This window comes from Taudactylus pleione, unplaced genomic scaffold (genome assembly GCF_031769625.1).
Source record: "Taudactylus pleione unplaced genomic scaffold, aTauple2 ptg000184l, whole genome shotgun sequence".
NCBI lineage: Eukaryota > Metazoa > Chordata > Amphibia > Anura > Myobatrachidae > Taudactylus > Taudactylus pleione.
Window position 1 is genome coordinate 10,415,136 of NW_028284586.1, and position 12,039 is coordinate 10,427,174.

The 12,039-nt window shown below is 40.4% G+C and overlaps 1 protein-coding gene across 1 annotated transcript in view; it reads right to left on the bottom strand.

Annotated features, from left to right (window-relative positions):
* Positions 1-12,039, bottom strand: part of XYLT1 (xylosyltransferase 1) — a 346,586-nt gene that overhangs the window by 47,218 nt on the left and 287,329 nt on the right. The window contains exon 8 of the mRNA XM_088476228.1: positions 2,632-2,894. Within this exon, the coding sequence (XP_088332354.1) occupies positions 2,632-2,894 (263 nt within the window). The remainder of the gene's footprint in view (positions 1-2,631; positions 2,895-12,039) is intronic.

Sequence of the window (12,039 nt, forward strand, 5' to 3'; positions counted from 1 at the left end):
AGACATGACAAGGAAGACATGCATCATGCAGACATGAAGTAGTGCAAGACAAGGAGGACATGCATCATGCAGACATGAAGTAGTGCAAGACAAGGAGGACATGCATCATGTAGACATAAAGTAGTGCAAAACAAGGAGGACATGCATCCTGCAGACATGAAGTAGTGCAAGACAAGGAAGACATGCATAATGCAGATATGAAGTAGTGAAAGACAAGCATCATGCAGACATGAATTAGTTGAAGACAAGGAGGACATGCATCATGCAGACATGAAGTAGTGCAAGACAAGGAGGACATGCATCATGCAGACATGGAGTAGTGCAAGAAAAGGAGAACATGTATCATATAGACATGCAGTAGCATTCAATTAGAGGCGAAAAGTGCCATTTGGCGATAAGTTTCTGCGGATTCGCACTTTTCGCCTGTTTTCAAAGTATCTCCATATTCAGGAGAACACAGTCGGAGCAGCAGCCGGAGCCGGAGGAGGGACGAGGGAGTGACGGAGGGAGCCGAGGAGGACCTGCCCAGCTGAAAGCAGGTAAGTATCACCCGCTATACGCCATCTGAGAGTGGCGTATAGTAACACCATAAAATTATGAAAATACATAATTTTCCGAATTTGATCACTAGCCTAATTTCTACATTCCCATACTAATGTATGGGGAGTGTAGATATATCAGTGATATCTTCTGTGTTAATTAATACTATAATAACGGTAATTAAGGAAAATGTACTTAAAACCGTTATTTTAGTGTTGACGAATAGGCCCCATAGCCACAGAAACACAACATCGATGTTGATCACTTTTTATTTATTTTAAATCAAAATCAATTGACCTTTAGTAAATAGACCCCCTAATGTTCAATTGTACCCGAGACCACTGCCTGCAGTGTCTCTCCCTCATCCAGGGGGTTTAGGTGTATTGAAAGGTGCATTTTAATATTCACTTTTGGTAATGATCTATTTCTATCCAATAGAGACTGATTTGTTTGGAAAGTAAATGGTGAACCAGATTGTGCACAGATGTTATATACACTGTCAAAGAAAGTAACAAAAACATTGACAGCTAAATAAATGTACACAGGCACTGTAAACATAGAAGCCTACAAAAAAAAAAAGTTTCTTTAGTTTATACATAAATACTATAAAAATATAGAACATCTGGATACATTTTGTTCATATTTTATTTCTTCTTTGCTGCGTGTTAACAATACAGAGCAGTTGGAATATATACAAGGCTGACATTGATGGACTCTGCAAAGACACTGCAAACAAATCACAGCAGCCAACATGAGCAGAAACCCACCTCCTGCACTGAATACTAAAGTGCCTTGTTCTTTATTAGCATGTATAGCAGTAAACATTTACTCATGGAATAGTCTGAGCTAATGTCAGCCTTGGCAGTTCTAGGAAAATTCATGATGGAAATAAACCAATCATTTAATAGCAGATTTTATTTTCTGCTCGTCTTTTTGCCATATGGACAAAATAAGCTGAGAAATGCACATCAACATGCTGATGCGGGATCGATTGTGTGTTAGACTCCACAGTCTGAGGAGGAATTTGATCAGGCCAAAAATGGAGTATTGACTCTCACTGAGCTACTCTTTAAATATGCACACAGACAATAAGGCTGTAGATGTGAAGATGAAGAGTCTCAGATTGTCTCATAATTGCTGTTCTTGGCAATATTGTCAAGGGGTTGTCTATCTGCTATATTGTTATATTATGCTGCTGATCTTGTTGATGGTTCTTGTAATTTATTAGAAAGTTTCTGCTAGTGTACAATGGAAATAGTAATCTAGGCAGCACTCTACAGATACTAGCATCATTTCATTGTTTAATATGTAGGTTCTAACTATTCTTAAGACATCTATCGCTTGGGGGAAAAAAAAAACTTCAAACAGCCAACTCTGATTTAGAATTCTAAAAACTCCAGGATACAAACTGTTCAAACTTTAAATGCGGACTTCAATTCATTATTAGTTTATAAGCGTTATGGACCTTATGTATTTTTAAAGCAGCAATCATTTAAAAGGCAACCTATCCTGATTTGCCTCTTAAATTATTGCTGCTTTAAAAATATTGGGCTAACTCGCCAGAATTGCACTTGAGTCTACAACTTGCAGGCTAATAAATAACGGCCTACGAGTGAAATGTATCAAAGATTCTAAAGAGTGGAGACATAGCAACCAATCAGCTTCTTCCTATCATTTTATAGCATGCACTTGATAAATGATATCTAGAAGCTAATTGGTTGCTATGGAGACCTTTTCCACTATTCCACATTTGAGAAGGCTTAATACATTTTCCTCTATATATGTAAATATAATCCCTATCCTATCGTTACCCATTTTAGCTATACACTACGTACAACCTGTCCTGAAGCTTGTCAGGGCTCATCTAACCCTACATAACTGCCTGGCTTCCACTGTGCATGTGTAACCAGCAAAGTCAAGCCTGATATGCGTAAAGGTTCCAAGACTGGATGGTAAAGTGCTCAGAAAACTAATAATAATGTTTGGCAGTTAAGGAATTCTAGACCAATCATATCAGTAGTGGAACAAGTTGCCTTTAGGCTGGGCCCACTTTGCAAGATGATTTCCAAGCAGATACAACTTTTTACATACCGGCAACTGTTTTCTCCATCGGTATGCAGGGACGCCTCGGCTCTTTTCAGTCCCATGCGGGAAAACGAATGAAACATAGTGAGCATGACATCGCTGATACTGTGGATGCCGTCAGGTTCATCGTACAGATTCTCCCAGTATGATCTCAGGCCAGGTGTGCCAGATGGGTAGTTACCGTACAAATAGTAGTCTAACTGCCCGATGATTTCTTGGTTCACGGCAGCTTCAAATTTCCGGGCAAAAAAAGTAGGCCTGGCTGTTTGCTATAAAAATACAACATAAAACAAAAACGATTATAGTCATAACATGTTTTAAGTTTCATATATGTACTGTATACTAAGTAAAAAAAAACAAAAAGTGTGATGCCTTCACGTGTAACATATGGTTAAATATTTTGGACCACAGCATTTGTAAAATATACCCTTTCCTTCTACAGCCCAGGGATAATTGTTATTTTCCTGTAAATGTGCAGGCATTCCTTGCTAGCAATTTATTTCCTTACCTTTAAGGGGTCAATTAAATTAGATGTGAGTTTGTGAAAGAAAACTCACAACATAACGCTTCCATATATCACGGCAATGCGTACACAAGAGAAATGTGAGATTGTACTAAAAATGTCGATTCAAAGGACTTGCAAAGATGTTGCATATTATTTTCAGCAAAAAGCGGCCTAGCAGAAGTGGATGAAAAAGTGAGGAAATCATCCGGGACCAAAAAAAGGGGCTACTCAGAGAGCAGAACCATATAGAAGGCGGTTAGGGGCCATATGCCAAGTATTGGAGGTTCTTAAAAGGTATCAAATGTTTGTTTTTCTATTCTTTTTCAGTAAGGGTGGAAAAATTACAATCAGCAAATTTGTTAAATTAATTAGTCTTTACAGTATTTTGGGGTACATTAAAAAGTGTTTCATGTTGTTTTCAGGGTTTTAAAGCACTTTTGTAAAATTTTCTCCACATCATTTAACCCATTTTTGAACTTTTTAGAGAAATTCATCTGAAAAATGACATGTCTTTATTGCACGATTATTCATTGGTAGGGGAGTACCAGAGGTAGTACTGTACACCGTGTCCTGACATTTTTACCTCAAATTATAGATTTTCTCGACCTTTTCACCTGCTGGGCACAAGCAAATGTCAGTTTACTGGGAAAATACAAGCAACGCAAATTTGGAGTTGAATTGTAGATGGAAATCACAGTGTAAATTGCGTAAAAATGTCTCAACAGGGCCCAACTCGTTCTTAACTGAATTAGCTTTAAATTTAATTTGGTATTTTTCAGCAAATGCAATTGTACTGAGAAACAAATTATCATGTGAGTACGCATAGGGGTATATTTACCAGTTGGTGGTTTTACAAACTGACGTTTTTTAGTGGTTTTGCCGCAAGATTTAAAGCAGTGGTCAGTATTGTCTTTGAAGAAATTGTAGCTTTAAAAGTTTGATCAACTTCCAAATGGTAAATATTGACCATAGCGACAGGTATAGAAGACACATGCAATGTCATCTCACTCTCCTAAATTTAAGAAATAAATAATTTATTTGTATAGATATATGTAACTAATACATAATTAATTGTAAATCATTAATATATGAGCAATGAATAAATACATTATAAGTAGATGATAAGAAATAATATATGTAATATTAAGATGCACAAGAACAACTGTTTTTGTGTACTTTGATATTTACAAACCGTAACTCATTTACCACATTTCCAAGAATTTGCTGCTACACTGAAAAATGGATCTTCTTCCCAAACACACATTGATTATAATACTTCGAACTAATGTTTCCTAGATGATTGAATTTTCAGAAAATTACCATCATAGAAACCAGTTATAAATATCTTCAACACAAAACACCATAATTTACTAATGAGCAAAGATAAAAGAAAATAAAAATAGAAAAACACAGCTATCTATGGAAAAAAGATTCTATTTAATGTACGTTTCAAAACCACATAGGCTCATTCCTGACATCTGCCTGAAGGACAGTCATGTGAACAGGGGTAAATATAAGCTTCATTAGCTTTTGGTAGGCCTGTCTGAATGTTTAGCCTTGCCGAATAGTTGAAATACACGAGGTAAAAACCTTTCCAGATGTGATGTGCCTTATAGCTTTTCGATAATTTCCAACATGAATTGGGGTCTATTTATCATTAGGATCAGTAAATTCTCATTGCCTGTTCAGCACATTAGCTGAAATAATCGCTTATACACCTGCTGCAGAAAAAAAGGGGAGGTATTGCCCACCTCACAAAAATTTGCATAAAATCACACAATTCTGCACTGGAGTATAAATCAATTAAAAATATTTATTTAATCATACATATCCCATTAACAAAAATAAATATGTATAAAAAAACTACTTTGTATAATAAGTCGTAATTCAGTATCAAGCAGGCAATTTAAATTGTAGCATTGGTAAAAAATGTAACATATCAAATTATAACATAACCCTATATTCACATATCACTAGTGTAGCAGCTTTCCTGTTAATGCAAGCTTGATTGTAAAGTGAATAGCAGGATCAGTTGAAAAGTCCAATGTACTGACTGTGCTTAAGAATATAAAGCCTTTTTATTTTCAGTTTGGGGAGTATTTGATTGTATTAGCCGAGAAGTGGAATTGCCTCCAGTTTATAGCTATTAATTTAGCCCGACATAGACTGATTCAAATACAAGTGAGTTTAGCAGAAACAGGTGTAAAGTCAAATGCACTAAACGTGCTTAGAGGTAAAAAGTCCTCACTTATAGGATTATTTAGTTACATTCGTCGGGCAATAAATTATAATAGTTACCTCCAGAGTAGAGATGTTCTTTAGCCAAATGTACAAACTCTGGTAAGTTATGCAAAAATCTTATAAGAATCCACATTTACGAATCCTTTGTCAGGGATCTTAACATATATACAAAGTTACAGCGTGTCTCCCCGGCAAAGCTGGCTTGTATCTTTAGTGGGTGGGTGCTGTTATCTAGTATTGCTGCCGTCACCGCTAATCCCGGAACTGTGTGATTCTATGCTATTTATCATTTAGCTGCATTCTGGGCCTCATTCAGAGGCGGTCGGAGGATGCAAGCGGTCGCTCAGAAACTGGGCGGCCGCTTGCATCCTGACCGCCCGCCTCTGTTTCGGTCGTTAGGCTGTGGGTTTACACCCACAGCTCTAACGACCGCTCGGGTAATGGTCGCGATGGTCAGAGACCATCGCGACCATCGGGGCTTACGACGAGACCCTAGGGTAGGGTCTTCACTTGTCGTAAGCCCCAGAGAGCTTCTGGCTCTGTCAGAGCCGGAAGCTCTCCACTGACATCACTAGTGATGTCAGTGGGGCCTCCCCCAAACGGTAGGCGTTCCCATGGGAATGCCTCCGTTTGGGCTGCCACCCCCCCGGCCCGCCTTCCAAACAGGGTGAGCTGTCAATCAACATTGACAGCTCGCCCCCTTTGGAAAGAGACCAGCTATGACCGGCACTGTCAGTCATAGCGGGTCTCACGCATGCGCACGAGGGAGCCGGCTCCCTCGTGTGCATGCGCACTGGCCAAACATCTAGGCGGCCGTGCGGTCGTAGACCGTAGGGCCGCCTCTGAATTAAGCCCTCTGTCCCATAGCGAGTTAGCACACAGTTTCTCAGCAATCTATAAATCCGGGGCTCCAACGCATTGTATTTTTCGGGATGTAGTCGGCATCCCAGTGCACACAATAACGGTGGTCAGAATCCTGACCGTCAGAATCACGGCTCCAGAATCCTAATGGCTGCGAACCCGCCAGTGAGCATTAGGGTTAGGCTCTAGGGGGAGGGTTAGGGTTAGGCTGCAGGAGGGGAGGTTTAGGATTATGCTGCGGGAGGGGAGGGTTAAGGTTAGGCTGCGGGAGGGGAGGTTTAGGATTAGGATGCGGGAGGGGAGGGTTAGGATTAGGCTGCGGGAGGGGAGTGTTAAGGTTAAGCTGCAGGAAAGGTGGGTTAGGAAAAGAGTTACAATACTTACCTGCATGTGGCAGGATTTCCAACCTTCGGGATTACACTGCTGGGATTCTGACAGACGGATTTATCAGCCTAATGTCATGTACATACTTGGTCAACAGTTTGGCCTCTGGCTGACCCGCTGGCCGACAGACCGAACGATTTGGTGTGTATGCAAGTGTGCATACACACTTACTGACCCACCGATCTACCAATATGACTGGCTACAGAAAATGGTAGTTATGTCATTGTCGGCGGTTCATGTGGCTGGCATATGGGTCAGTCGGTCATTTGTGCACAAAGGCAGATGTGTGTGTGTATATTTTATATATATATATATATATATATATATACACAGCCATGGCCAAAAGTTTTGAGAATTAAACAAGTATTAGTTTTCACAAAGTTTGCTGCTTCAGTGTTTTTAGACTTTTTTGTCAGATATTACTATGGTATACTGAAGTAAAATTACAAGCTTTTCATAAGTGTCAAAAGCTTTTATAGCCAATTACATTAAGTTTATGTAAAGAGTCAATATTTGCAGTGTTGACCCTTCTTTTTCAAGAACTCTGCAATTCGCCCTGGCATGCTGTCAATCAACTTCTGGGCCACATACTGACTGATGGCCGCCCATTCTTGCCTAATCAATGCTTGGAGTTTGTCAGAATTTGTGGATTTTTGTTTGTCCACCCGCCTCTTGAGGATTGAACGCAAGTTCTCAATGGGATTAAGGTCTGGGGAGTTTCCTGGCCATGAACCCCACATTTTTATGTTTGTTCCCTGAGCTACTTAGTTATCACTTTTACCTTATGGCAAGGTGCTTCATCATGCTGGAAAAGGCACTGTTCGTCACCAAACTGTTCTTGGATGGTTGGGAGAAGTTGCTCTTGGAGGATGTTTCGGTACCATTCTTTATTCATGGCTGTGTTCTTAGGCAAAATTGTGAGTGAGCCCACTCCCTTGGCTGAGAAACAACACCACACACGAATGGTCTCAGGATGTTTTACTGTTGGCATGACACAGGACTGATGATAGCGCCCACCTTTCCTCCTCCAGACAAGCATTTTTCCAGATGCCCTAAACACTCTGACAGGGGATTCATCAGAGAAAATAACTTTACCCCAGTCCTCAGCAGTCCAATCGCTGTACTTTTTGCAGAATATCAGTCTGTCCCTGTTGTTTTTCCTGGAGAGAAATGGCTTCTTTGCTGCCCTTCTTGACACCAGGCCATCCTCCAAACATCTTCGCCTCACTGTGAGTGATGATGCACTCACACCTGCCTACTGCCATTCCTGAGCAAGCTCTGCACTGGTGGTGCCCCAATCCCGCCGGTGAATCAACTTTAGGAGACAGTCGTGGTGCTTGCTGGACGTTCTTGGGCACCCTGAAGCCTTCTTCACAACTATTGAACCTTTCTCCTTGAAGTTCTTGAAGATCCGATAAATGGTTGATTTAGGTGCAATCTTATTAGCAGCAATATCCTTGCCTGTGAAGCCCATTTTGTGCAAAGCAATGATGACTGCACGTGTTTCCTTGCAGGCAACCATCGTTAACAGAGGAAGAACAATGATTTCATGCTCTACCCTTCCTTTTAACACTTCCAGTCTGTTATTCTAACTCAATCAGCATGACAGAGTGATCTCCAGCCTTGTCCTTGTCAACACTCTCACCTGTGTTAACGAGAGAATCACTGACATGATGTCAGCTGGTCCTTTTGTGGCAGGTCTGAAATGCATTGGAAATATTGTTTTGGGGATTAAATTCATTGTCATAGCAAAGAGGGACTTTGCAATTAACTGCAATTCTTCTGATCACTCTTCATGACATTCTGGAGTATATGCAAATTGCCATTATTGCCATTATAAAAACTGAAGCAGCAGACTTTGTGAAAACCAGTACTAGTGTCATTCTCAATACTTTTGGCCATGGCTGTACACACATACATATATACACATTTCAGAGGAATGCTTTGGATATAGAATATGTTTTCAGTACTCAGTGACCATGTTGTCCGGTAAGATCTAAATATAAAATGTTCTGCATGACCTATAGCATTTAATTATGTCTAGACAAAGCCAAATACATCACAGGACAGAGCATTGATTTGTAGTATAACTATTGACGTTTTAGAGAAGTGGATACTGTTTGCAGCAATTACATGTTGGCCAAAAGCGGCGTCTTCTCCTATGTGAACAGACCGGTAAAAGAATACAGATTGCACAGAAATGGTCACATAATACTCTGATTAGTCAGAATATTTAGTTAATAGAAGATCAGTAATAAATAAATGGTGTGGAATCCGCAGTGAGATTTCCAGTATTGGCCATTTGATGTTAGCGATGTGCTGGCTGATGTCCACGTGTCTGCTGTAGCAGCTGAGTTGCTGCTGTTTCTTCATGACCTTCACAAGTGGATACAGAACAAACCAAGGTTGTGGCTGAGATGATTTCACATTGATACATCTTAGCTGAGAGATAAATGCTGTAGACTAGACCTGTCCAACTCTTGCCTTTACTTGTCAAAACATCCATTAAGTGTGAACATAAATTCATTCACATACAAAGCTTGCTGAATGTAAATGATGTTTATTTGCATACATTTAATGCTCCTGCAGCATTCTGGGCACCTCTAGCTAACAGAGACAAGGATATTTAGAGGGAGTTGGAGTAAGTCACAAACAAGAAAGTTCTGCTGGAACTAAAAGGATGAGTATTGTACTGGATATGTTGGCTGCAAAAAAAAAAGAGATTGTTTTCTTCTCATTACAATAACACTAAAGGGACGTGCACATCAGTCAGGAGACGGTGGGGTCTATTCATGTAGCAGTGAAAATCCTTTTTTCAGTGATAAAAGGGCTTTTCACTGCTTCTCCTTATTCATAGAAGGGGTAACCATGGAGAAATCTGAGATACCTCCAGTGGTGCCCCTGCTAAGTATTCACACTGCTTCCCCATACAGTAGTATGGGGAGAGCGATTCATACAAGCACAGAAAGCTCAGCTTTCCGTTTCACTTCTAAAAATCTTTTCTCCAACTCAGGATGGCGTGAAGTGCCTGCTGAGGGGAGAAGAGCAGGGTAGACAGCTGTTTCCCTGCCTTCTTCCTGCTCTCCCCACCCGCTTCACAGGCAGCAGCCAATCAGAGGAGCCCAGGTCCTCGTGACTGCCTGCTGCTGCATCAGTCCCAACTTGCTCTGCACTACCGCTGCTGACCACTGCCCCAGTGCCCCCTTCCCGCCGTAAAGGTTATGCATATGCCAGGTCCTTTACTGTCCACCGCTGCCCCAGTGCTCTCCCCCTCCCTCTCCTATCCCCTGCCTCCAGTCTCCTCTGTCCAAACCGCCCTCCCTCCTCCTTCCCTCTCCTTCCTCCTCCCTTGCACAGCCCCACAAGCAGCACTGAAGATAGAAGACAGCGGCCAGCGCATGTGTAGAAGAGGAGAGGCTTTCCTTATGAAGAGAACCGCAGGAGAAGATGGCATTGCTGGAGTCCTGGATAACGGTTCACATCGCAGGACAATTATACATGAACTGCTACTTAGACAAGCTATATATCACATCAAAATGATGCAATATATAGTGATAAGTAACAATTCAATATTGCAGATCTATGTGAATAGACCTGAGTGTATTGTTCCTCCGGTTCTTCCCCCACATCCTCACAGCATCATGTTGGCTCAGTACCTTTGCATATTGACAAGGAATGGAGTAGAAAACTCTGCTGAGCATATTCAGCACTGTATGGTCAGGTAACATATTCTAACAGCAACAAATTAGCGCTTATCTGTCTAGTGCTGATTAGAAAATTAAAGGAAATATCTGATTGGCTGTAATGTTATGGGGGTTTGTATTGGTAGATTAGCACCTTTTGAGCAATTTTGGAAGCTAATTATTAGAAGGAACTGCATCTAAGAATGCTCAGATGAAATCCCTGAAGCTATTCCTGCATTGAAACAGTTGATATAATAAATGCGCTATTGCAGGAAGAGTCTGTATGTAGCCAGTGTACCAGCTAGTATTTATTTATTTTTTGCAATCTTTTAATTCACAAACAAATGATTTGCCATGGTATGTGGTATTACTGCTTGGGACAGTAGAAAGAACATGTTGTATTTTGCATATATATACGTAAAGATGGATGGGAAGCAAAGGAAGAACCACTGTATATTGAAGTTAGCCCTATCTACCTTGCTGCTTCTTCCTAACTTATTCCATAATTTACCGTACATTGTTTGCTTACACGATCACTACAAATTACAAATAAGGTCATGATACATGGCATCATGACCTTATTACTGAGACAACATAGAAAGGATGCCGACAGCCATGACACTACCAGGCTCAGGTATGTGGAAAGACTACATAGACTTAGCCTTCGGCAGCAAAACAGCAGGGGCAGAAAGCTGCACCTTGCACCCATCATCTCACCATATTTATATTCTTACACTTGCCAAGAAAGTAAATCCAGCAGTCATGTTTGAAGGCATGTGGCTGAGTGTGGGTTGAGCACAGATGGTTAATTCAAATTGACTGAGGTACTAGTTAAGTCGCCTGTGCTTAACCAGGGATCTCTCTAAAACCTGAACTGTTGGGGAGCCTTGAGGACCGTGTTTGGGAACCTCTGGTCTAGGGCAAACAAAACAAATGTAATCCAGGCTTGGTGGATGCTCAAGACCCATGCGTCACAATTATTATACCCAGGCTCAGTGATAGTCCGCAGATGGAGGGAATAGGCATAATGGTACACACTGATTTGTGGGTTATTTCTAAGCAACTGGATGACATCAAAACGATGTCAATGAAATTGGGTCCAATCCAATTGGGTATTATCTTGTTTACTTATACTATCAATAAATGTTACATTATTTTATTTACTTATACTACCATTAACTTTATATTGCGTAATTTACTTACACAATCGTTATCGTAATATTGTTTGGTGTTCATATAACAGTGATTCCTAACTCTAGTCCCTGGAACCCCTAACAGTGCATGTTTAACAGATCTCCTCAATATTACAAGTTAAATAATTAGCACCACTTTTAGAACATGTCAGCCAGTAATGAATACACCTGTGCTTCCACTAGGAGATCAGGAAAATGTGCACTATTAGGCCCTGTGGTTCTTGTGAACTGGAGATAGGAAACACTGGCTTAACCAATCAATAGCTTTTACAGGTTGAGTCTCCCATATCCAAATATTCCGAAATACGGAATATTCCGAAATACGGAATTATTTTGGCATGACTGAGATAATGAAACCTTTGATTTTTGATGGTTCAATGTACACAAACTTTATCTAAGGCACAAATTATTAAAAATATGGTATAAAATTACCTTCAGGCTGTGTGTATAAGGTGTAAATGAAACGTAAATTTATTTCATGTATGTACACAAACTTTGCTTGAGCCACAAAATTATTGAAAATATTGTATAAAATGAGCTGCAGGCT